This window comes from Sminthopsis crassicaudata, chromosome 1 (assembly GCF_048593235.1).
Source record: "Sminthopsis crassicaudata isolate SCR6 chromosome 1, ASM4859323v1, whole genome shotgun sequence".
NCBI classification, from domain to species: domain Eukaryota; kingdom Metazoa; phylum Chordata; class Mammalia; order Dasyuromorphia; family Dasyuridae; genus Sminthopsis; species Sminthopsis crassicaudata.
The window spans coordinates 741,108,965-741,136,169 of record NC_133617.1 but is presented as its reverse complement, the minus strand read 5'-3'; the positions used below and the strand labels follow the sequence as shown (position 1 = coordinate 741,136,169).

At 45.2% G+C, this 27,205-nt stretch overlaps 1 protein-coding gene across 5 annotated transcripts in view; it reads left to right on the top strand.

The window, feature by feature from the left end:
* BBS9 (Bardet-Biedl syndrome 9) overlaps positions 1-27,205 on the top strand; it is a 300,830-nt gene that overhangs the window by 210,747 nt on the left and 62,878 nt on the right. For all 5 annotated transcript variants that reach the window (XM_074284314.1, XM_074284313.1, XM_074284315.1 and 2 more), the window contains one exon: positions 15,272-15,454. In XM_074284314.1, the coding sequence (XP_074140415.1) occupies positions 15,272-15,454 (183 nt within the window). The remainder of the gene's footprint in view (positions 1-15,271; positions 15,455-27,205) is intronic.

Sequence of the window (27,205 nt, the reverse complement as noted above, 5' to 3'; positions counted from 1 at the left end):
GGACCGCTCTGGCCAGTGGCGTAGCAGGCAGGGCGCCAGTGTGGGCCAAGCTGTGGTCTTGCTTTGTTACTTTGGACAGGTTATTCACCCTGAGCTTCTGGGTCCCCAGTTTTTTTTCTCTGTAAAACTGGAGGATGTACGAGGCTCATCCTAGCTCTAAAGCTCTGTGAGTTTTGTTTTGTTTTGCGATGGGGTGAGTGGGGGAGAACCTAACAGTTTCGTTGCTGTGTGGACCTCTCAGTGAGACCAGTGTGGGTTGTCACCCTGCCCTGCTATTTGGAGTCTAGGACTTGCCCAGCAGGCCAGGAGGAAGGGTCCTGCCTAGGACACACGGCCAGCCTGGGCCAAGTTTTCCTGACATGCAGACGGGCTCACCATCCTCTGGGCCACACCATCTCTTCAGTCAAACAGTCCCCGAGGAGCCTTTCTCCAAAAGTCTGTGTCAGCCTCTGCAGCCCCAGCCAAATGGTAACTCTCACAGACAAAGAGGAGAATATCAGTTCATTTGTTCCTTTCTTCATCCAACATTCATTCAGCTCTTGTTATGTGGTGGTAATTTAGCACTTGGACATTGGGGTCTTCCCTGGGTCCCAGCCACAGCTCTGTGAAGTCAGTGTCCCAGGCACCCTTGCCCCCAAGGTACAGATTAGGAAAAGACTAAATGCCTGTGGCCACCAGACCCCCAAGAAATGGAGCTGAGACTTGGTCTCTGGTCCTGTGACTCCCTGAAATCCCATGTTCTTCCCGCTGTCCAAGGTCCTGTTGCCAGGGAGAGCCGGCAGACATGAGCCATATGCAGGTACTGAAGAGCATAGCCGGGCATTCCTCAGCTGGCGCCAGCTTCTCCACACATAGACGGGTGCCCCCAGCTTTCCCAGGCTTGGGGGGCTGCTGACGGTGCCTTGGGGATCTCCGGCTGCGTCTCAGGAGCATTGGCAAAGGAAACTGCCTCAATTTCTTCATTTGTGAAATTGGATAATACTAAACTAAAAGCTCTCTGTAACCCTTTGCATACTGCATGAATGCTGGCGGTATTTTAGTATCATTACTATGGGTACATCAGGAATGTCAAAGATAGGATCTGTTCCTGTGGATTATGCCATCCATAAGTTTGGGGGGCTGGGTCACGGACGAGCCGAGGTGGCCCTGGAAGCAGCGGGAGGCCTTGGCCTTTGTAAGCTAAGGCTTTTCCCAGGCCTTAGTTTGTCTGAGCCAACATCCATTCATTGATTAAGGCTGGGTAAGAAATGAGGCAGAGAATGACTTTTTTACTTTAGGGGAAGGCCCTCAGAATTTCTGGCCAACGACGATTGACGATTGCTTTTTACACTCGCTCTGAGCCATCAATCCCAGGTGAGGCTTCCGCTGAGATCTCCTTTTGGCTAATCAGTGAAAGCCAGAGTGATTTGGGTTTAAAGCAGAGTCAAGTAATTCAAGTACTTCTCTTTGGATCCCAATGGGCTATATCAAAGCCTGGTTTTTTAAAGCTATTTTTCAAGAAATCACAAGTGAACCTACATGGGGCAAGTGAGTTAATTGTCCCAATTTTCAAATGGGTAGAATAAATAAGTAGGGAAGAGGGGAAAAAAGGAAACCTAGTCTATAAACCCCAAGATATTTTGTAATCTTTCAGTGATCAAAATTTATATTCCTTTGGACCTCTGTGGACAGAGGGAGAGGAGAGAAAGAGAGAAAGAAAGGAAGGAAGGAAAGGAGGAGCTAGTATTGCTCATCTGGAAGTGGGGATGCTGCTATTACTTGCAGATTGTGGCCTGTCCTCCGTTCCTGAAGAGGACCAGTGACATCAGATATGTGAAGTCATGACTTGCAGATGAACTGGATCGGAGTGGGCAGGGCTGTGCCAAGTTACCTAAGCCTCAGTCCCACAGAGCTATCTGGGGTCAGTAGTGGCTGGAGGTGGTCCCCCGTGGAGGGTTTAGGAGACCACCTGGAAGAGGAGGCATAATTGTGATTGGTTTGTCAAGTTTCCCCTGTCTAGCCCTGGAATGAGTGAAAAGGACTGTATGTAAACACAAGTCATGGGCAGACAGGTTAAAAATAAGTGAAATAAGTGAAAGTAGGATAATTTGAGGGTTCTTTTCAAGTACGTGCAGCATTTCTTTGCCTGTGGGAAACTAAAGCAGAGGAAATGGATTTAATGGATGGGAGGGCCCAATAAAGGACTTCTTCACTAATGAGGAGATCGTCAAATTAGATCATTTTCATTCCTAAAAGTTCTTTGCACCGAGTCTGAATAGAGCCCTGTCCCGAAAGGCTTAGATCGAGAAGCAGTTTTCAGAACGTGGATCCTGGGGATCCCAGTGAGTCTCCAAGACTCTTTCGGGAGGTCCATGAGCTAGAACCATTTTCATCACAGTACTAAGACTTTTCATTTCTAATACACTAAATATTTTTATTTTCAAAGTGCATGAAAATATAGTTTTCAACATTCACCCTGGCAAAACTCCTTCCCTTCTTTCATCCCCTCTCCTAGACAGCAAGTAATCCAATATAGATTAAACATGAAACACACTACATATTGATAACCATGAGCCATGTAAATAGCAGTCCTTTGGAAGAGGAGCTCCTCAATCATTTTAAAGACTTTTTTGAGCCCCCAACATGTGACAACTGATGGTGCAGATGTTTGCTTGTCCTTTGAGGCAGAGGAGTCCTTTGAAAGCTTGCAAAAAGCTGTGCCTGACTTAGGGTAGCTCCCTGGTAGTTTATCTTGGTTATGGGAACAAAACAAGAAACTCTCCTGCTACAGTTACAAAGTGAAGTTTACTTCCAGAGCGATAGGGGCTATTCCCAGGGAACGGCCTTGAGGACCTCTCAGGTGGATTTGGCCAAAGGACACATCTTGGCCCAAGGGGATCCTTTAGGTGAGCATCAGGGAGCATCTGGAGCTCTGGTGGCGGCCTTGTGCCTAGGAGATGAAGGGAAGTGATGTCCACAATCAGAACCTTCAGTCTCCCTGGGAACAGAGACTCAGATCTCAAAAAATGCCTCAGGACCTTGTAGGGACAAATGAACCTAACTTGGGGGGGGAGAGAGAGGGGGGGGGGAAGAGGGAGGGAGGGAGGGGGAGAGAGAGAGAGAGAGAGAGAGAGAGAGAGAGAGAGAGAGAGAGAGAGAGAGAGAGAGAGAGAGAGAGAGAGTGTGTGTGTGTGTGAGAGAGAGAGAGAGTGTGTGTGTGTGTGTGTGTGTGTGTGTGTGTGTGTGTGTGAGAGAGAGAGAGAGAGAGAGAGAGAGAGAGAGAGAGAGAGAGAGAGAGAGAGAGAGAGAAAGCGTGTGTGTGTGTGTGTGTGTGTGTGTGTGTGTGTAGGAGGTAGAGGGAGGACTTAGGCTCCGTCTCTTGCCCAGGGCCCTTCCAAAACTCCCATTCTATAATTGTATGCTTTCCTCAGCAGTGAGCATTCTCCCATGTAGAATACATAATTGACGTGTTCATCAGTGGCTTTACAAAGATGGCTTTTACTTTGGTAGCGGTTTGACCACTGATCATATGGAGATGAATATAGTTACCAGTTGGGAGATGGCCCAGGGCTACAGAGTTGACTTCTCAAATTAGAATCTTGGCTGATATTCAGCATTTACATTGCCAGATGTCCAGAAGGGGACTTTTTGATTGGAGTCTAGTAACAAGACTAATAGATACTATAACCCAGAGCAACTTGCAAAAAAAGTCATTAATCCCTTTTTCTTTTCCTTCTTTCTCTTTCTTTCCTTCCTTCCTTATTTCTTCATTGTTCCCTCCCTCCCTCCCTTCCTTCCTTCTTCCTCTCTCTTCTCTTTCATCTTTCTTTTTCTTCTTTCATCTCTCTTCTCTTCCATCTCTCTCTTCTTTCATCTCTCTCTATGTCTCTTTCATCTCTTTCTCCTCTTTCTCTTCCCTGTCTCTGTCTGTCTCTCTCTTCCCCAACTGCTTTCCCATGGCCTGAGTTCCTAATGGGCAGTTATATTCTTAAGCTATTGACTTACCATGTTATTCCATGATATTCTGTGAAATTGCTTGGCACTTGGGGTAAGAAAACTTCAGGTATTTGTAAAATAAACATTCTTTGTAGCATGATCCTGAGGAGGAATCCAAGCTGGACAGCATGGGGCCGATGCTCCTCACAGTTGGATGGTTCAGGAAAGGCACATTACTGATACCCTAGTCCTCCCCCGGCTTTCTGACAAAGACCTTGTGGTGCAAGCACAGAAGTTTTGTTCTGCAGTGTTTCCGATCTTTTAGCTTAGACGGCCCCGTCTCCCATTCCTCACTGTATTTTATACTATTTCCTAGTGTCTGGATCATTCTAGTCCAGGCTTACAAGTATCACACATTTTGATATATCTGTTGGGATAGATTGCCTCGTAAATGACACCGAGGACCAGGGACCCTTGGTCAATTTGTGCTTTTTGGCCAGATTTGTCATAAATAAATATTGTCCAATTGTTCTTTGACATTTGTTGTAGTCCAAGGCAGCATTTAGTTCATAAAACCCACCACAATTTGCATGATTTCTACTTTTTTTTGGTGAGAGTCTTTCGCTTTCTAGTGGATTAGCTATTCTCAAACCTTTTGGTTTTGGGACCTCTTTCACATTTAAAAATTAGTAAGGGTTTGTTTTGGTGGGTCATAGCTGTTGATATTTGCCATATTAATTAAAATATTATAGTATTATTATGAAAACAATTTGACCTTCTCAGCCCTGTGAAAGCATCTTGGAGATCCCCAGGGACCCCTGGACCACATTCTGAGAAGTGCTTTGGTAGACTATCCAAGTAAATAGGCAGCCTGCTTCTGTTGTTTATCTCATCCAATACGTGAAATCTGTGAGCTGGGAGAGGTGCCGTAAGTCCCTGATCCAGCCTGTACCTTAATCACAATCTGGACCATTCCTAGCATGGGGCCTTCCAGCATTTCTTTGAAGACATCCAGTTATTAGGAAGGAAGAATCAAAATCGGCCTTTTCTCTCATGGAAAATAAGGTGATATTGTTAGGTCTCCAGGCTTGTGGCACCTTTCCCATATCATGTGCACGCAGGCTGTGGAAGGGAATTCATGAAGGGAAACCAACCATTGTCCCTTCTCAGTTCTCTCTGTTGCTGATCGATGGTCATTGTCCTTGAGACACAAACCAGAGACAAAGTCAAAGCTCAGTCGTGCCATTTCACAGCTCCAACTACAATGCATTCTTTCCTTCTTCCTACAACCCCTCTAACATTGCTGTTTTTCAGTCTTTTCTTTCATGTCCAGCTCCTCATGACCCCATTTGAGGATTTTTGGGCAGAGATATTAGAATGGTTTGCTGTTTCTTTCTCCAGCTCATTTTATAGATGAGGAAATTGAGGCAAGCAGGGCAAAACAACTTGATCAGGGTCACATAACTAATCAGTGTCCATTGAATTTAGGGCTTCCTGAATCAGGCCCAGTGCTGATCTTTTGCACCAATTGCTGCCCCCCTGACACTGATGTCTGCTATATTTTTATGGGGCGTGGGGGAAGGTGGAGTGAATCTTCGCCAATTTTTAGGGTGCAAAGTGAACCTTTGGTTATTTTGATTTGCATTTCTCTTATTACTGGTGATTTGCAGCATCCTTTTCATGTCGTTGTGAATACTTTTGAGCAATTCTTTTGAACACTGTTCATCTCCTTTGATGACTTATCTGTTATTCTTTATACTATTTTAAACACTTGATCATCATTTAGATTTTTTTCTGGTTGTTCCAATGTATTTTCCTTTCTAGAATTTGTTTGTCTCCTTTATTTATGTTTCACACATTCTATTGAGCTTTTATTAGTTTCATCAGGAGTGTTTGAAACTCCCAATAAAGGTCTATTTTTTCCTTGTAGAATGACTTCCTCAGTTTTTCCGAACAAGATATTCTTAGGAGTAAACCTTTTTGTTTTACCTTTTGGTCCTTTTCCCTTTTTTTATGTCATATTTCAAGATTTTCTGTCCTTTATTGTAATTGGCAACATAGTCGCATGTGATCCTGGCTCTTATGGTTCCTTGGTACTTGAACTTTTTCTTTTTAACTGTTTTTAGAATTTTTCTTTGATTAGGAAGCTCTGAATTTTGGCTATGACATTCCCGGGTGTTTTCAATTTGGTATTTCTTTCAGGAGGTGATCAATGGACTCTTTGTATTTTCACTTGGCCCTCTGGTTCTACTGAATCTGGGCAATAGTCTTTTAGGAAATGTTGTGTCCAAGTGTTTTGTTTGGTCATGATTTTCTCAGATTCTTTCTCCTTGACATCTTTCCTCAGCAAGTTATTTTTGATCATGGATATCTCACATATTCTTTTTCATTGCTCAACCTTGGTTCTGGTATTTCAGTTGCTAATTGAATCACTGATTTTTGTTTTGCTCCATTTTGTTTTTCAGAGAATATGCTGCTACTTGGGTTGCATTTATCCCTTTTGTTCTGAACTTCTTGCGTTATAACTTCATTTTTTTAGCTCTTGCTCCATTTCTTCCAGCTACTCTGTAATCCTGTTGGCCATGACATGAGTCTACTTGTACTTATTGAAGTTTATTTTCTCGGTTAACAGCCTGAATTTCTCTTAACTTTTAATACTTATTATATTCAAATTTTGTTTTGGTTTCTTTCCTATGTATGTGTATAGCTTTGACTTCTCTCTTGGGACTTTGTTCCTGAGTCAGGCTTCTTTTGGTTCCGGCTTCTTGGATGCGTTGGACTGTCCCTGTCCCTGATCTTGCTCATTTGCCACTGCCTGGATATGCTATCTGATCCTTGATTTCCTTTCTGGTTTTCTTTCGGAACATGGTCTGAGTCAGGAAAACAAAGGCTGGCTTCTGCCCCTTTCTCTTGGTGGCCCAACTTGGGTGCTGACTTCTGCCCCGTCACTTTCTGTGTGTCTTTGCTAATTGGGACCTGACTGTTTCGCTCAAGTTGTGACAGATCCTGACCAGATATCAGAGCTTTTGCTGGCTTCAGACCTCCAGGACTAGGAAATGAGTTTATCAGTTTTATTACTCTGCTTCAAATGGCATCATTTGAAATCTTGTGGGCTTGGCTCTAAGTTTTCACACCGCCATCTTTGTGCCTCCCCTTCTCTATCTTTTTGTAGTTGTCATCTTTCAGTAATGTATTCTTCATGACCCATTTGGGTTTTTTTTGGCAGAGATGCTGAGTGGTTAGCTATTTCCTTCTCCACCTCATTTTATAAATGAGGAAACTGAGACAAACTCGGTGAAGCGACTTGATCAGGGTTACACAGCTACTAGGAGTCTGTGGCCAAATTTAAATTCAGGAAGACGAGTTTTCTGACTCCAGGCCTTGCGCTCTGCTTTCTCTGCCACTTAGATGCCCATTTTTTTATTTTTATTTTTTATCTATTATGGCCTTCAAAATGAAGTGCTCACTTCCTCCCAAGGTTTCTATTATTTCTCTTCTGACCTCTGGTCCTTGTTTCATTAGAAATAGGTCCAAGAGAACAGTTTCCCTTGACTTTTCTTCCATTTAGAGAATATAATAATCTTTAAGGCAAGTCAATTATTTATCAACTACTGTGTCCAAAATAGAAAGAAACCTAGCCCAGATGGTTAAGTAGTTGAATTTATGTAGACTTGTAATTGTATGTCTTACAAGCCACCCACTAAGCTAATTAAATGCTTTGGTGGACACCCACCCATCCTTCTATCATTTTTGAATACGGGAGATGGCATTCAGAGCCATGTGGTCAGCTCTATAATTATTAAAATAGCTTCATGTAGGAATGCCATATGCAACATTAATAAAAGGGTTTCTAAACTTAGAAACCATTCAGATCAGATCTCGTTGATGTTGATTTTGGAAAGGGAAGTCCCCAGAATTCTCTATGGCTTGTAAAATGAGCTATGACATTGCCAACCATGCAGTTGAAATTTAAGAGCGATCTGTTGAATAGGTAACCTTATTCCAGAAAATATTCATTCTTCTTTTTACAATTTGATTCCATTAATTATTATTTTAAGACTAGGATTTCATTTTACTATAGGTAGCTTTATGGAAAGGGGTAAAGATTTGGTCAGCCAGAAAAAAGGGGAGAAAACGTAAAAATAGAAGTCAGTTTGGGGAACAGTTTTATTTTTAGCACAAAGCTAACCAAAAAAGCGGTGTTAGTTTCCATTCGGCTGATTGAGCTACTTGTCCATTTGGCGAATAACTTTTACAGAAAGGGTAAAATTTGCCTCCTACGTCTACTTAACCACAGATACTTATGTCTTCCTCATTTCACATGGCCATATTATAACAGTAAGAATTTAGAAATATCAGCCAAAGCCTAACGTTGACTTTTTGCCACTTTTCCCTGTGGTCACTAGTTCTGCCCTATGGAATTAGTACAAATCTGATTCTCCTTTCACATGATCACCCTTCAGATTCTTTCAGACATTATGATGTTTCTCATAATCCTTGTTTGCAAGTTAAACATTCCCATTTCCTGCAGCAGATCCTGAAGTCTCATGCTCTCCAGTCTTTACAGCCTTTGGATGCAGAAAGTATGGTGAGAGATGACCCTATGGCTATTACTTCAGTTGTACCAAAATGTGCGTTCTTAAGTGCTTGATTAACTGTAGGCATCTAGATCTCATCATGGAGGAACAGGAAAGGGAGCAGAGTTCTGAGGAAGAGATCATCGACCAATATAGGTTGTAAGGGTAGAAGATGAACCATACTCCCTCCTCATAGTAGAAAGGTGAGGGATCCTAAAGGAGGGAGGGCTCTGGAAAAAAGCATATGGTGCATGGACCTTTACTCACCCTCACGCAGAAAGTTCTGCTGTTTCCATGGGACCTCAAGTGGTTCCATAAGAACCAAGCCCTTCGTCAGTGGTTTATTTAATGGCAAGTTAGTTTGGAAATAGACTTTTCCTTGTGCTGACTTTTAGGGTTTATTGTAATGGAGGAACCCTGATTGATCATTCACTGTGTGCAAAGTTCTAGTAAAGTCAGGACTGAGTTATGGACCATTGGTGGAAAACAGCTAAGCTTTTGGTCCTGGATTTGTGATCTCTAATTTGCTTTCTTTTTATTTTTGAAGTAACTTTTTAAACAATGCAGATAGGGGAAAAAAAAAAAAAAACAATGGCTGTCTCGGGGAGTAATATATTATAGGAGTTTTTAGAGAACAAATCATCCCAAAGTTGTGTCTTTCACAGAGAAAATAAAATGACTAAATTAATGGAGAAGGAGAATCCAGTAAATACAATTTATATAGCTTTTAGTAAAACATTTGATACAGTGTCTCTTGAAATTCCCCTCACAAAATTAATTAAGCTTGGCTAGTAAAGGAGCCTAGTCCCATTGAACGAGTGCTGGCCCAGGGCCAACAAACAATGAGAAATAAGGGGCCGGGTGTCAGTTTGGGGGCAGGAGATGGCGTCGTGCTGCAGGGCCCTTCTGCTTTCATGTCATTGTCGAGCCTTCAAGATAGGACTTGGCATGTGCCAGCGATCTAAGAGAAGAGGTCGGCAAGGGAGGGAGGAAGAGGAAGCTGGTATCATTTGTCCCTTGTTCTCCCAGAGGGCCTCAGGGAGGGGCTGCCATGGCCAGTGGGTTGGATTGGAGTGAGGGAGGCTGGGCCAGGACCTGCTCCTGGGGCCAGTGGGCAAGACACTGACCAAGACTACTGCAGATGGCCCGGATGCAATGGGAGGCCCCAGCCTTTGTAAGCTAAGGTCTTGGAAAGCAAATCTAAATCTAAAAGCCCCCAGGATATCTGCAAGGGACAAAAACCAAAGAATAGAACACTCAGTGGAAGATTCCTCCAGTAGAAAGAGGCCATACTTGACCATGAAACCAAGATGCAGAAAGTGTCGGGGAGCCTGAAGGTTTGTCTGGCTCCACCCGATTCCCCAAAGCTTTGGTCTTCCTTACGTTGGCTCCTTGGCTTCCCTGCCCCTGCCAAATAATGACAGGCCAGTCGTGGGGTTCACCAAGCCTCTCCCTGACTCTTCTTCCTCCATCTAGTGATACATGCATTCAGTCTTTATTAATGGATTAGAAAAAGATGACAGAACATGCCCAAGTGTTACTTTTGTGACAAGGAGCATAAGAAATAAAATGTGGAAAATCTAAAATCTGAGTAGAGGAAAAAAGAGTTTGAAGGTAATCTGTAGTGGAACATACCCAGTTATAAATACCGTGTTTCCCCGATAATAAGACACTGTCTTATTATTTTTTTGGGACTAAAAAACACCAGAGGGCTTATTTTCAGGGGAGGGCTTATTTTATCCTCCATCATGCCCCTTTTATCCTCCATCATGCCCATTTTAGCCTCCATCATGCCCCTTTTAGCCTCCATCATGCCCCCTGAGTGCTTATTTTATTCTCCATCGCTTACTGAACTTACCGAGTTTTTAGATGGTCCTGTCTCAGCTCTACTCCGCGGCGCTGCTCTCAGTAGCGCCAGCAAGCAAATCACCAGGGAAGAAGAGGATGACGCGCTCACTGCTGCAGCTCTGATTGGATGCAGCTTGGAGCGCGACGTGCGTTTCAACCGGGATGGGAGGGCGGCGCTGCTTACTGAAGGTACCGCTACGCAGCATATAGCGCAGGGGATCACCATGATGACCGTTTTCATAGTAAGTTCGATAGGGCTTATTTTCGGGGGAGGGCTTATTTTAGCGGAATATTAAAGAGTATGTGGGTGTCTTATTTTCAGGATAGGTCTTATTATCGGGGAAACACGGTATATAGCAAAAGACAATTAATTATTGGAATTAACAAACTTTTTATTGATACTAACTTTTGATATATATATATGTATATATATTAAATATAGATTATAATGTATTATAGAATGGTATAACCTAACATAATGTGTATGTATTTAAAAGTACAGTGATAACCTTGTATTTCTTAGGTGTTTTGTGTCTTCCAAATGTCTTCCTTCTCTTTGTCCCCTCTCAGGAACCCTTGGGGTCCGTGCTCCTTGTCTAATTTTAGAGAGAGAAGCTCCCAGGGGACATTTCAGGAGCCCAGAAATACAGAGTTTGGGGGGACTTTAAAGAGGGCCACATCCATCAGAATTGATCATCATATAGTCTTGTTGTTGCCATATACAATGATCTCCTGGTCCTGCTCATTTCACTTGACATCAGTTCCTGTCAGTCTCTCCAAGCCTCTCTGAAATCATCCTGCTGATTGTTTCTCAATTCATACCATAACTCATTCAGCCATTCTCCAGCTGATGGGCATCCACTCAGTTTCCACTTTCTGGCCACTACAAAAAGGATTGCTATAAATTTTGTACATGTGGGTCCTTTTCCCTCCTTTAAGATCTCCTTGGGATACAGGCCTGTAGAAACACTGCTGGGTCAAAGGGGATGGCATAGTTCCACATTGCTCTCGACTTCACCACTCCACCACCAGGTTTTCCCACATCCCCTCCAACATTCCTCCTTCTCTTTTCCTGCCACCGTGGCCACTCTGAGAGGTGTAGTGGTGTCTCAGAGTTGCCTTCATTTACATTTTTCTGATGACTAGATGATTTTCAATTCATCTCCCACAAGGGAACGTAATATCTGCTTTGTTATTGTCTTGTTGGGTCTAAAAAGAAAATCTGTGATGTTCATTGCAGTTTAATGTAATTTTGAGTTGGTTGGGATGGCGGCAGTAAAACAAAACAATACAAAAAAAATCCCCTAAAAACTTTATTCTTTTTATGAAAGGAAATTCTTTAGAATTACTTAATTTCTCTTAGATTCAAATAAAGTAATGAATCGCACAGGCGCTAGTCTGGGCATTTTGCCTTTAAGGAGACCATACTCCCCCAGATTATGCAACATTGAAACTGATATTAGTGTACATAAAAAGTAGATGCAAAGTGATTCAGGGGTGGGCTCCATTCACAACTTAGAGGATCAGAAAAAGCCTAAAATAGGAAGTATTACTCCACATGAGTCTTAACAAGAGCTGGGGTTCCAGAAGGCAGCAGGAATGTTTTGGGCACGGGAGACTGGGCAGACAATGGCAAAGGACTGGCCAGGGGAATGTCGGTGTGGGGAGGAGAAAGTGTCCCGGCTTGGTCGAAGTCTAGGATGTGTGAGGGCCCGATTCCCTGGGAAGTCAGAGGCAGCTGCTGATGACTTTATCCTGGAGGCGAGGAGGGCCTGGCTGGGCTCTGGAAGCCCTGGCCTGTGGAAGAGGAATGGGAGATAGAGCAGTCTGGATCCTGGGAGGTCAGGGGAGGCTGTAACTCAGATGAGAGATGATGGAGGTCCTTGGGGCAGAAAAGCCAAACCAACCTGAAGTTCCCAGATGAGCAGTCTTAGGGGACTGACTGAGGAAAACATCCTTAGCCATCCTTGTGGCTTTCTTTGTGTGGGTGGACTTAATGCCCTGCTGTGAGCGGCTCATGCTGGACAGTAACAGGGAGCCTGGAGGCTCAGGCTTCAGTCCCTCCTCAGCCACTTATGGTCGTGGAGTCCTTAGGTCTCTGGGTCCTCAGGCTCTGGGTCATCAGGCTCTGAGTCCTTGGGCTCTGGCCTGTGGGATCTTCGGTTCTCTGGGTCCTCGGTTTGCTTTATTGCGTAGGAGTGGCCGGAGCAGCCGGAGCCTAAAGCGGGCAGGCAGTTTGGGGCGAGCCACCGGGCCCGGCCAGTTCACAGTCGGGTGACTCACGTCTGTTCTGCCGCCGCTGCTCTGTAACCAATTTTAGAGCCTGTCTTGGCAGCTGGAAGTATTTGGGATTAATTTCACACCCATTTTTATGAGTCAGTCCGGCTCTCCCCCCGAGTGGCTCCCTGGGTGGGGGCGGGCGCCGCTTCTTCCTTTGGCATCCGCCAGCATGGCACTTGGACACGGGCATGTCCTCTGGGCGTTCCACGCGATTTGGGAGCGCGAGCCTGAGACGGCTCCACGCAGTGTGTCTGAAATGTCAGCGCTCACAGCTCCCTGAAATCCTGGACAGCCTGAGTCCTCTGGTGCGCGCGCGCGCGCACACACACACACACACACACACACACACACACACACACACACCCGGAGAGACACACATACAGAGACACAACACTCACTCACACACTCACTCTCCCCCCACCCCCAGCCAAGCCTCAGCAGGTGGCCGGCTCCCTCTCTGGGTCCCAGCGCCCTGCCGTGGCCATGAGCCCCGTGATTCCGGCCCTTTACAATCTGCCCGTTCCCATGAGTTCCCGTGGCTTTTGTGGATGACCAGGTGAACATGGGTGTTTTCAGCACCTTTCCATGGAGAAGGTGGCAGGGGCTGGCGAGCTCCTTTTGGCCGGGGGGCTTGACTCCAGGCGATGCACCCAGAGCACTTCCATTCTTTCTTTACCAATCCTGGAGCTTCTGGGGGACCAGAAGCTTTTTCTGCCCCTCCCCTGTCACTCCTGCTCGGTCACTGCTTTTGGCAGGCCCGCTCAGGACTATTGCAGTGTCCTGGGACATCGCTTCGCCGCTCCAGTCCAGGTCATCGGGTGAAGATGGCTGGGTCTTCATGAATGGAACTTCCCACCATTTTAGCTGTCATGTGCCCTGAGATCACGGTGGGGAGCAGCTGCCAGATTTGGGCTCAGAGACCCATGTTTGGATCCAGACTCAGCCTTGTTATTAGGAGATCATTGTACTTCTCAGTGCCTCAGCCACAAACTGAGAGCTGGGGCTGCACCAAGAGTCCCTTCTGGACCAGAATCTGCACTCTCAACCCTACATTTCACATCATTCCGGATGGGCGTTCACATTTTGGGTTCCTCTTTGGACTCCCAGGTTCTCCCGTTGGCTGGTCTTCTCAGTGAGAAGCAGCCGCCACAAAGAGACAGATGGAACCTCTCAATGGCCCCTTCTCGATGTCATTGTCTGTTCATTTGATACTCCCTGTGGATGGAGGAAGGCTTATCCTCTGGTCTCCTTTGGCAAAGGGAGGCCCTAGGGAGGAGCTTGCTAGCCACCAACTCAGCCCCCGCCCCGAGCCCCTTTGGAGGGACTAGTCTTTCCACAGCCTTACCCCTTTTGTGTAATGTTTCTGGGTCCAACATGCTGGAGCCGGCTCTTGAGAGCTGATCATTAAAACATGACCACTTATGCCTTGGAAATTGTCAGATGCGACAAAGTGATTTTATTTTTGTTGATTTTCTAGCCTTAAGAAGTGATGGGGAAAATGTGTATAGTGTAGGTTAAACTTTAGAGTGTGGGACGCCTATGTGGGGATAAGAGGACCCAGAGCATCTTCCTCCCTGCTACGGTGGGACTTCAATGGGACAATGTCTGTTGAGCTATCTGGGAAGATTAGCTTGTTCCCATCCTCCATGTGGCTTCTGGAGGCTCTGAGAGCAGACTCCCCCCCCCCCCCATTCTTCTCCCTTCCCCCAGGAAGGTGAGCCTACCCAGCTGGGTTCTGGCCTGACCCACATGCTGGGTCCAGGAGCCCTCAGCCTCGAGCTGTCCTGCTCCAGCGACTTCTCCTGCTCTGGCAGGACAGACGGCAAAAGGACACAGGCTCTCTTCTTGGAGGAGTCAGTGTACTCCTTTTAATGAGCTCGGGATTCACCGAGGCGTTAAAATGCAACACCCAGGGCAGGCTGGGATGCTCCATCTAATTGTTGCTTTGACTTCTTTTTTTCCATGCAAGCATTCAAAGAAATCCCACAGTCCAGCTCAGCCTTGCCAGCTTTGCGCTAAGGAGTTTTGGCAACAGAAAGCTCCTACACCCAGCCAAGCTGTGGGCCGGAGCTGACATTTGTGGGAAAGATGACATCGCCCAACCAGCTTTCCATTAGAACCACCATGCACCTTTCAGGTGGAATTCTGAATGCGATTCCCCGACATCTTGCCTCCATGTATAGGGGGTGCTCCCCCTTTCCTTTCCTTGGCTCCCTCCAGGGGCCACCTCCTGGGTCCCCTTTCTGGACCGCTTCCTGCCCTTGAAATTACTTTGCGTACATTTTTGCTTCCTTACTTTTTACATGTTGTCTTCCCAGATTGTCAGGGATTGTTTTATTCTCACCTGTCTTCCTGGTGTCTGATGAATGGCTGTTGACCAGCTTCTTGAATGAACGGAGAGCAGCAGCCATGTGACTGTGGAAGTGTTAGCTCTGTCCCAGTGCCATATGGATTGGGGATGGCTTGTAACACGTTTGCTCCAGCACGAACAGAGTGGACAGACGGTCCCATTTATTGCTCCTTCTGGCTCGAATCTATGCAAGACCAAGTTTATTGGCTTATCCTAAATAAAAGCAGGCGTGTGCCCCATGATGCCATGGTGTGTGGGATTTGGGGGTGACCAGGATGTTCCCTTTTTGCTGTTTCTGCAGGTGATCGCCCTGGCAGATACCGCGGAGGAGAACCACAGAAGCCTGCTGCAGTCCTTCGCCAAGCTGAAGAGCGCTACCCACTTGGTGATCATGCTGATCGGCCTGTGGCAGAAGCTCAACGCTGACCAGGTCGCCATTTTGGAGGCCGCGTTTTTGCCCCTACAGCAGGATTCTCAAGAGCTGGTAAGGGCTGGTCTGCTTGGTCTGGGGAGGGCCTTCAAGAGATTTGGTGTGTCCACAGAAGGGACAAATATAATCCTTGTTTTCTCTTTGAGGCAAACCTTTCCCTCTTAGAAGTTGGGAATTTAGGTAGTTTTTTGGTAGCTAGTTTTAAATTCAGGTTTTCTTATTTTTCTTTATTTCTTTCTTTATTTTTTCTATTACCTATAACTTGCAAAATGGTTATTTGAAGAGCTGTGGGCTGCCATTAAGCCATCTTGTTGGCTAATCCTTACTCCTCTGGCCAATGAAAACACTGCATGATATTTTTTTTTGTCATTTTCCAATTTAAATATCCGTGATAGTGGTGAGACTAATATTGGTAAAACAGGGCTCACAGTGCCTTGCTAAAGTGAACCCTGAGCTAGAAATCGGAGCAGGTCTCTTAAGATAATGGGGAATCAAGAATCATGCTAGAGTTTGGGACGATCTGGTCAAGAATTGTTTAGAGGTTTTGCTGTCTCATATCCTGGAGTTCTTAAGAAAATAGATGAAGTGGATTTTTGGGGTCAATATTTTCAAAGTCTATGTTGGAGCCTGGAGATTCTAGGTCTGTAAATTTAATAGTGTTCAGCGAAATACTGGACAGTTGTTAGGAAAATGAACACCAAGAAAAGCCTAAAAGGGAACTTGGGGTGGGTAATTAGAGCAGGACTTATCTAGCTGGCCTTAAGTCATTCTCCTTTGGGCTTATACAGCAGGGAGCGGTCTTCTGTCGGATTTCTTATTCTGTCCTGGACGTCACAGGAGTCGGCCAACTGAAAAAGTGGATCTAAAACACACCTTTTCGTTAGTTTTCCCAATGAAGACAGCCAATCAGAGGAGTCTGAATTCACAAGAGCCAAAATTCCTCGTAGAAGTATATTAGAAAGTATTCAGGAACAGATAGAATGAAATAGAGTGGGAACCAGAAGGATTCGAAGCATCCAACAAAGCACAAAACGACATGGTCCCGGCTGGCTTGTAAGGGTCTCCGCTGATAGCAGGAGGAGAGTGAATCACTCTATGTTTCCTTTTGAAACAAGGAAACCGTGGCCTGAGAAGCCCCTCAAAAAGTGTGTAGTTTTGGAAGCTTTAATTTGTCATCCCCTTATGATCTGGCACTGGCTCCATACAGGATTGGGAGAAAATCACACAGTGTCGGGCTCTCTGGATAGAAGCGTGCCAAGTACGAGAAGGAATTCCGAGCAGAATGACCCAGAGGGCCTGGAAGAGGAGTTGGGGTCCCAGAAATGAGAGTTCTTTGCTTTGGAGACTTCTGGGTGGGAGAGAGTAACTATTTAACTCCTTTCTGCCTCTGTGATCCCCTGCCGCACTGAAATTAGGAGATTACAGGGGCTGGCCCGGCTGGCCCAAGTTCCATCTCTAAGCTCTTGATGCCGAATTCCAAAACTTCCGAGAGCACAGTATAAATTCTGACAGATCCCACAAAGCTGGAGTGACTTGGGGATGGTCCCCAAGGCAGCTGACATGGCCACGCCCTCAAATGGCCGGCTTGGAAGAGCCTTAGTGCTCAACTGTTAAGGGCCCCAGAAAATCCCAGCCATTGTCTGCTACGCATCAATGGGGGGAGGGGGGGCTGAAGCTGCTGGAGATGTGACTTAGTGAGAAGTTCAACCAAAATGCCCTTGGGCTGTGGTATAAAGAAGAATTTCCTGAGGGGGAGGACTTTGAGTTTCCTCAGGAATTGATGGCCTTTCTCCTCCAAAAACAGGATCTGCCCATGTTGAAAGTCCCGTAGGGTGCAGCCTCTCTCTGGGTCAGCGAGTTAGTGGGCTGGGTCAGCCCCTATCCAGGCAGCCTTCTGGCCTGGCACTCTGGAGGCTCCCCAGAGACATCTCCTGCCTCCCCCGGCGGTGGACGAGGGCATGTACTCCCTCATTATGAGGAGATAAGCCATGTTTGAAGCCCCGCACGGGGCAGAACAAGGTCTGAAGGCATCCTCGTGCTGCTTTCTATGCTCCCCGTGGTCGGTCACATTTTGAAGTTCAGCTTGGGTCTCCGGCTGTAAAGAGAGCTTTTGGAAGGACAAAAGGAGAGCTCATGCACATCTTGAAAAGGAGGAATTCTCTTTCATTTTTTGAGACAGAGTCATTCCGTATGTGGTTTCGATAGGGTTGTTCATAATCCCTCACATTATGTCTTTAGACCTCACAAATCAGTGTTATTGGATGGGCACCCTACCGAGAGGCTAACATGAAGAATGGAAAGCTAAAATGGCTTGGAAGGAAGGGGAGCGTGGGGGCGGAGAGAAGCCGCTTACCCGAATGTTGAAAATACATCCCATATTGAAGTTATTAAGATACCACAGAAATCTGAAAGCAATTTAGACATAAGTTTAGCTGCGAGGGGGGTGGGTGGGGGTGGGGGTGGGGACGCCATAGACATGTGGCCGGTATTTACAGACAGAAGCTCTCTGCTAGTGAACAGATTTCCCCACAAGCGTTTGAGAAGAACAGTGGTGAAAGAAAGTGCATGGGAGAATGTTCGTTTCCTTTTCCAACAACCCCATGCTGTGGATTGTTGTATTTTTGTTTAGATGGAACGTGTCGGGAGGCAGGCCAGACCCAGCAGGTCCCCCTGCAGTGGACTCTCCCTCGTGCTCCCCAGAGGAAAAGGTTGAGAAGCTGCTGTTATCGGTCCAGAGGCGGGGAGGCTTGGGCCGAGGGAGACCCGAGATGCCCCATGTGCTGAAACTGACTCGCACAACACCTTTAGCCAACTATATTGGTGCTTTGTGTTACATTTATAATTTATCATTTAAAACAATGACGTTCATTGCGGCACGACACCCACGGTTTAACATCCACGCCACTCCACAGTGGGACGGAATTCTCCCTCGTGTCCCAGAGCCAGCTGTTTCTCTGGGAACCCTCCCCAGCTCTGACAGTTTCCCAGGACCATTACGAAACAATTAAATCCTGCTGTTGCAGACTCCTGGGTGTTATCCCTCCTTTGTACTTGGAGCATCCGTGCCAAATGTCCCTTCTTATTTAGTCTTGAGCAAAACGTGATCCTGATGCACCCTCCTAGAAAGACGGAATAGTGAGTCAGTGCAATCAGGACAATTGGGAAATGCCTCGCCCTGCCTACTTCCACGAAGGGCCCGTTTTTCCTGATAGTCGGTCTTCATGAGCGCCATGAATTTTCTGTTTTTCCCTTGTTCACTTTGAAGAAATTGTGTGTCTGACTTGGGTGGTAGCCACTTGGAGATGCCCCTTTTCTTGTGCAAAGAACCGTCCCTGTCCGGGCCTCAGGAGGCAGCAGGTGGTGGATTTTTGGAGGTGGGCCGTACGCTTCCCCTAGTTACTCTTCCTCTGCTACTTGACTTCCACGGAGGGCCTGCATGACCTCATCTGCCAGGAGATTTTTCCAGGCTCACTCTTTCCGCCTTCAAAAAATCGTGTGTGGGGATGTCCTCCTCCCGCAGGTCCAGAAATCCACAACCGTGTTCACCGAGGGAGCATCATCACAGGCCTTATGCCTTGTTATGCCCAGCCAGAAAATGGGGCCTCTCCAGCCCACTCCCACACATGGGCAGAGGGCGGGTTCGGTTGTAAAGCCTGTGATTTTTGTCCGCGGGCACTTCATTAGCTCTTGCAAGTAGGCTTGTGCCTGGCATTTTAGAGACACTTTTTAAATCCAAACGTCTTATTTCAAGATTGGTTGTAGAATCAGTGTCTCTGAGATCGTTTCATTTAAAATGGCTCCTCTGCAACATGACCATCCACCCTTCATGTAAAGACAATCAGTGACAAACTTAACCTATATTATGGATAGCTTTAATTGGGGGGGACCAAGCCAGATCTGCTGCTTCTCATCATTCAACCATGGCTCCTAGATCTGCTGTCTTGGGACTGAGAAAGACCTGTCTAATTCCTTTTCTTTTACATTTAAATTTTAATTAAAAATTAATCAAATTTTATTAATTTAACTTATTTGCTTCATACTTGTAATTTAATTAAATTTTAAGTTCCAAAAACATCTAATGAACAGAGATAGATTTTTCTATCTCTCCCATCCCTTCCCTACCAACGTTGAAAAGAAAAAAACAAAAGCTTTGCAACCTCACCCTAGAGAAACCGTTGACCAAGGTGGGTTGGAGCTGCTGGAACCTGACAGATGGTTAACTTGTCAGTGGGAGCACTCACACTTTAGAAATTGGCATATGCTACTCATCAAGGCTCAAGTGATTGCTTTGTTGATTGTCCAGACGTATAAAAGTGATGGAGAAAATGGTAGTGATGCACATTAAACTTAAAAATGTGTCATTTTGAAGATATGTGGAATTATAATTATTGTTATCATTGTTTTGGAGAGCCAGTTGTTAAACATTTACCATCATGCCCCTGCCTTGGAGGCGCCTCTTCCCACTGATAAATTCCTGCTTAGAACTTCCATTTGAGCAAGTGGCTAGACCCACGCCAGCTCAGCTCCCGACTCTGCTCCATCCAGGTGTGGTCTTCCCCCATAAAAATGTAAGCTCCTTGAGGGAAGGGACTCTGGTTTTTTTTCTGCTTGTATTTATATTTTTATCCCTATCACGGTCTCCAGGCATAGGAAGCTCTTACAAATTCTTTATAATCTTTCATTTCTCTCTGTCCATCTAATATACACAATCACGTTCGACAAATCCCCTCATTGATCACGTCTGAAAAACGCTCACCTCATTCTGCAGCGCCGGTCCAGACCTCCCTGTGGGAGCTGAGTAACGTGCTTGAACATCAGTCCTCTGAGCCTGGATGCTCATTGCCTTGATCCTAATTCTCAGAGTTTTCAAAATTGTTTGTTTTGTCAGTGAAGGTATCGTACAAATTGTTCTCCCGCTTCTGTTTTCTCTGTGTTACTTCACCCAGGTTTGTCCAAAGCCGTCTCCTTCATCACTTAGGACATAGTGGGATCCTTCCCATCCGATATTTGGCTCAGCCAGTTATTTTTGCTTTGACGGGCCCACTTTTGCTTTCCACTTCTTTGCTCCTGTGAAAGAGAGCTGCTAAAAGCTTGGATTCCCCTTCACCTCACTGCCGTTCAGATATCTAAAAATGCTGTCATGTCCCCCCAGGTGGTCTCTTTTCCAGGGTAAACAGCGCCATTGAAATTAAGGTGGAAGATGCTTCCATTAGCCATTCAGTCCAAACCGTACCCTTATGGCAAGCCCAGAAATGGTAATTCGTCTTTTTGCATGAAGAGCTTGGACACGTCAACTCTGTTACCCTCTGCATGGCTTTGCCTCTCACCAGAGCCTTCTCCAAGTGCTAATGGCAGTTCTCTGGTGTGGTGGCTAGAGTGCTGGACTTGAAGTTGAGAAGATTCTTCTTCCCGAGTTCAAACCCAACCTCAGACACTTCCTAGCTGTGTGGCCCTGGGCAAGTCACTTAGTCCTGCTTGCCTCAGGACTTGTAAAAGGAGCTGGAAAAGGAATGGCAAGCCTCTGAGGTATCTTTGTCAAGAAATCCCCAAATCGGGCCATGAAAACTGACTAAGGACAGCTCTCTAACAGCCCAGACCCCAGATGTCCCTCACTCTTGCTCATCTCATGTGCCCTCTTTGTCAAACCACCTGATATCCAACTGCTTTGGGTTTATGCTCTTTACTCTCTTCGCATTTATTCCGTGGATATTGTGCATCCCATTGTCTCCCTTTTGGGACACCAGCACCTTGTCTGTATGTAATGGTTGTTCCGTTCTTCATATTTGGGTCCGTCCTGGCACGGGGCCTGCTGCTGGCCCTTGGCTGAATGGTGATGAGAATTTGAGAATGTTCCCTTTTAGGGTTCTTCCCTCATTTATTCTCTTTTTTTTTCCAAACTGTTTTTGAGAGAGAAAATTTTCCTAACATATTAATGTGATTTCTGGTATAAAGCATATGTTTATCATAGAAAATCCTTTTGTTTGAGAAGGGGCTTGTCAAGACTCACTTAAAAGGCTTAAAGTGTTCAGGCGTCACAGGATCATTTTGATGTAATGACCACGGCATGGCGTCTGGGCCGAAGGAGCCTCAGATGCTTCATCGTTACCATTATTAATGATTCTTTTCAAAAGACTCACAAAAGAAGGAAGTACTTATTGTCAACAGTAAAAGTGGAATCTTATTTCTGTTACAGCACCATAATAATTTTAACTGTCAGTGGGAAATTAGTGGGAAAAGTAAATATTTTCTTACTGTCTCTGATGGTTGCAAGAAGGGCTCTCTCTTTCTCTGTCTCTCTCTGTCTCTCTGTGTCTCTCTGTGTGTGTCTCTCTGTCTCTCTCTGTCTCTCTGTCTCTGTCTCTGTCTCTGTCTCTGTCTCTCTCTCTCTCTCTCTCTCTCTCTCTCTCTCTCTCTCTCTCTCTCTCTCTCTCTCTCACACACACACACACACACACACACACACACACACACACACGCAAGAGTTTGTCTCTGGGATAACTAGAGAGCTAAGAATCAGGAGCTGGATGCTCTGCAGTGGATTCCCATTTGGCACTTTGGTGGTGGGCTTGTAAATGACGCAGTGGGTCCCAAGAGCAGCTGAATGGAAAACGTTCTCTCTGGAGTCCTCCTAGAATAGTTATATGCATAAGCATACTTATTTTTTTCTTAGAACAGAACAGATTCATTACACAAAACCTAGGAAGACTAAAATGTACAAGCTGACATATACTACTTAAGCCTGCATCATTCTGTTCTAGGTATACTTCCCTGCGTGGGTTTGTATGGCAGGTAGAGAACATATTCCAAAAGAGGAACCAAGTGAGTGAATAAGTTCTGACTTGGTGATTGTCTAGTGCCTGCTTGCAAGGTGAGGGAAGCTGTGTTTTCTCCTTGGACTCAGGTTCATGAGAGCATCAGCTATTCATTCTGACCGGTTCTAGACTCAACGCAGAGCTCTTCTTTGCAATCAGACACACAGGAGAGAAGAGATGTAGGACACTAGATCTGAAAGCACAGAGAAATGCCACTGAGGATATAGAAGACAGAGGAGGAGAAGGAGACGTAGGTGACGGCAGAGTTGCAGGAAAACAGGACTCTCTTATTTGATGACAAGCTTATGATTTCATTAACTTTGATCCAATGGCCTTAATTGGTTGGTTTTCTTGACCAGACAAGCTCAGGACAGGTTTTTCATTTATTTATTAATTATTTTTAAAAAAATATATCTTTGCGTCTCATGGGCTAATACCAGTTTCTGTGCCACCGGGGGTGTTTCATTCCATGGATTATCATATAGACTTTGAGGAAATGGTCCCTTCCTTTCATTTACTCAACAAAAGTCACCTTTGGCTTGAATTGTTATCCGTGCTAAGGCTTTGTCACTCATCTGAGGGAACTTAGAAGCCAGTGAATGCCTTCTCTCAGACCCATTTGCATTTTTTATTTTTTGACCTTTTCTGTTACAAGACTTTGTTGTAACTTTCAAACTAAACAGTATTCTCGCACAAAATGTGAAGGATACGTTTTTGCCTTGTTTCCTTCTTTTATTTGGCTAAAAAAAAAAGATATTTAGGGCCCTTTGAGTCTTTTTTGGTTCAGTACATTGAAAAACTGTAATTCTGGTTTGGACACATGGATTTCTTGTTTTGTTACATATCCTTCTCATCCCTTTCCCAATAAAGTTCAATGAAGCAAGGCATAAGGCACTTTCTACTCAATTAAGAGACAAAACTTGGTTGTCTTTTTGTCTCTCTGTGACGAAACAGAACATTATTACAGGTGGCCACATTTAAGTCTACGTAGCTAGGATTTATGTTCTTCCAAAGCACATCAGAATCAGTTCAATAAAATTAAACTCAGTCTAGCTGAGATTTAGTTTGCGATAGCCATGTGGAAAGACACACACTGTCCCCAATAGTGAATAAAATTTTGCTGATGAAATCGTTGGTCCTGTTAGTAATGATGTGCTTTGCTTTCTTTGTTTAGAGTCGCCAAATTTTCCAGACTTCCAGCAAATAAAATCCAATTTCTAGTTCTGGCAGTGGAGTCTCCCTCCATACGCCTTTGTGGCTTTATAGCCATCGAGTCTCACTCCAGAGCCAACAATGTTTCCACGCAGTTTCCAGGGACGTCAGAATCCAAACCACGTCCACCCTCTCTGCATGTATCAGCTTCTTTCAAGTCTTGCTGACTTGACTGAGAATGCAGTCTACTGGTTTGCTGGGGAATGATTGTTTCCTTTAAAAAGGAGATAAGGGGCTTGTTTTGTTCTTCCTCATCCAGTGAGAAAGAAGGCTTTTCTAAGGAGCCTGAGTCCTTTGACCCATCTCTAATATGGCTATTTTAATATATGGAAAGGTAAAATATAGATGATATATTTCACACACACATGTATAGAGTGTGAAATGTTTCATCGATCCATATATGTACGTGTGTGTGTATATATGTATGTGTATATGTATGTATGTGTATGTATACATATATAGGATAAAGTGTACTTTTATTTTTGTCTTCCCTGTCCCTCTCTCTTTCTCTTCCTCTTTTCTCAACCCTCCCCTCTTCTCCCTTTCCTTTCCTCTCTTTTCTCTCCTCTCTCTTTCAATAATATCAAAACAGTCTATTGGAGGGTCAGACATTTAGCCATTGAGCTGTTTGTTTAGCAATACAAAATTGAAAGTGTCCTGTATTTGTATTTTTTGCTTTAAAAGCCAAGTGCCAAGAAGACAGCTTGATTAGCTGAAAAAGGCCTTGGAGGGTTCCCGTCCAAGCCCCAGCCTGGTGAGCTCCCCAGGAAGCGCACAGCTTGTCCCCTTGCCGTAGCGTTAGCTCTGCTCGTTATCCTGGGAGGAGCAGCGACTGGGCGGTAGTCACTCGGTTGTGGTTTCTCTGTTGTCAGGGAAGGCCTGTGGAGTTCAGACCCATTGCATCATGTTGTTAACACTGCTCAGGGATGGTGAGAAGGATCTTTGACTGTTTGTTTTTCATGATGGAGGCTTTGGACAAAGTTCTTTGGTACTAGAGGGGAGGTCATCTTGTCCAGCCCTCATATTGTCCAGATGAAGAAGCTCTGTCACATTGAAAAAGCCGAGGGCCGTTGTGTGATTGGCAGCTTAACCTGTTTCAGCCCTGTCTGCCCCACACGTTCTCCAGTGGAATTCTAAAGGAAAGGGGCGCAGTCCTAGCTCTTCGTGGAGGGATCACGGGTCCATTGATGGCCTTGACCAATGAAGAGAAGGGCAGCTCTGTCCAAAAGTAGCTGAAGTTTCTCAAGCTCATTAAATGGAGAAGAAGAAAGAATCTACTGCTTTGTACTTACCTAAGTTGTCCGACATATTGAGGGAGGTTTCTTACTTTTCCTCACTTGTTCCTCAGTGGTTGTTAAGGACTCACCCTCGTATTTGAGGGGAGTTGATGCTCAGATGCTTGGTCTGAAGGCACTGATGGCTTAGCCCTCTCCCTCAGGATCTAGGGGCCAGTCCCCCAAGCGTCCCACAGGAAGTACGTGCCTCGAGGGGAGGCGTGAGTTGCCGGAATGTGAGGCCGTCACCCAGAATTCAGAGACAGCCGAAATCAGACCCAGTTGTCGCTGCCATCCTTACGAGGGGTAGGCCGGCCCCAGTGTCAAGAACCTGGGGATGGGAGGGAATGAACATCCGGGCACATTGCTAATCTGCACTTGTTTTTGAGTATGGAGTAAATCTGTGCATTCCAGCCACAGAGGATATACCTTGTGCTTTATTGACAACAGATTTTTTTTTGTTTGAGGTCACTTTTTCCTGTCTCCTGTCTCCAAACAGGCATCAACATTTTGCCGTAACCTTCAGCATTAAGTAATGGAAGGAACCACAGCTAGGAGCCAGCTCACCAGGGTTCTGGACTGGTTTCTGCCATTAACTTGCTGTATGACTTTGGGCAAATCGCTTAAATTGGAGATTGGTGACCTTTTAAAGGAAAAGAGCCCTTTTGAGAATGATTTTCTTTTGGGGGAAGAACGGCATTTTAATATTTTTTTTCAATTAAGCTTAGAGAGATTTTGTACAAACCTCATTTATTATGTTTTTCGGTTTATCAGTCAATCTATCACCAAGTATTTGTTAAGCATTTATGTGTGCCAAGCACTTTATGGCCTAACCCTGGTCACATCATGTCCTGAATCCTCCCTGTCTGGTAAGGGGAAGGCTTTGGATCTTCCTGGTCATAGCCCAGCCGCGGTAGTTAAGGCTCAGCACGGGGATGACAGTGCATGGTCTGTTTTCAGCCACGGCTACTTCCGTAGACCATTTTCTAAGGCACAAGGAGTTGCTATATGCTTTACTGGAGAGTCAGTCCACACCATGACTAACTATTCATCTGTGAGGGCTAAGCCATCAGCGCCTCCGGACACAGCACCTGAGCATCGGCTCCCCTCACAAACTAGGGTGTCTCCTTAACAAGGGTGAAAGTAGACGCAGTCCCTGGTCTTTGAAGCATCGAAGCCTTGAATTCATTAGCGTGAAGATGCTGCTCAGAGCGCACGCATCCATCTATTAGACTTGTTCCTCCCATGACTCCCCCCTGCCTGCCTGGCCCTGCCACAGCTGGCTCAGGGAACCCATTCCAAAATATGCCTCCGAGGTGGAGCGTCTGAAAGGACGGGTCCCTCACCTTTGCAGTTTGGCAGTCGGTCAGGAGCTGCCTATGGACCCTTCCCAGAGTCATGTTTTTTAAATAAATAAAACATAGAGGATTATAAGACAGAGCAGTTATATTGAAATACAGTTATCAGAATATTTTTAAACATGTTCACAGATCTCAAGTCAAGAACTCATGCCGTTGATTATATTCCCAGTGGGTCTGTTCTCTGGGATATTTCCAATGCTGTTGGGAAGTCCAGCTTCTGCCCTTGACTCTGACATGCTCTAGGAATTTTTGCCCGAGTCTAGCACATAGTAGGACACTCAATCAATGTTTGCTGACTGACATTGCATTCAAAACAAAATTCCACAAAATAGCTACATGGGTTTCTCTAGAGTCAATTGAATGGACACCATCAACAATATAGTCTTAGCTCCCTAACAAACAAACTGCCAAAGCTCTGCCTATAACTTCTTAGTGAGTATTTTTGAGCAACGGAGGCAGAGACTTTTAAATTTAATCTTTGTGTTCTCAATGCTTAGCATTGTGTCTGGCATACAGTAAGTGCTTAATAAATGCTAGTTGCTTGTTTGGGCTTGCAAATACATAGAGTCAAGCAAAGTCATGTGTTGAGTCTTGTTACGTCTCATCTCTCCCCTGAAGGTGATGTAAGGCCTGTGTGATATTTAGACAGTGCTTTAGACAGCGTTTTGTCCTGACAATCCTAGAAAGTAAATGCTGTTATCTCTATTTCACACGAGAGTGAGACAGATGAAGGTCATGACTTTCTCAGCATAATGACATAGGCTGGATTTGAATAATGGACTTCCTGACTCCGGACCCAGCACTCTATCATCCATTGTACCATCTACCTGGCCCAGAGTCAAAGTAATTTCGTTACTCTGAGGAGCTCTTCCCATGGAAGGCATCCGTTTGGAAGGAGGGAAGGTTTTAGGCTCTATTAAGAGAATAGAAAGCCACTTTTCTTAATCCAGTGCACGAGTCCTCATGGACCATCTCCACATGTATATCAGGAGTTCTTGGGTTCATAAATGGAGTCTGTGGATAAATTTCAGAGGGTTAATGAACTTGAATGGAGGAAAAAAACCCATTTTTATTTTCTCTAACCTCTGACTGAAATTTAACATTTCCTCCAATTACTTAAAAATATTCTTCTAAGAAGGGCATACT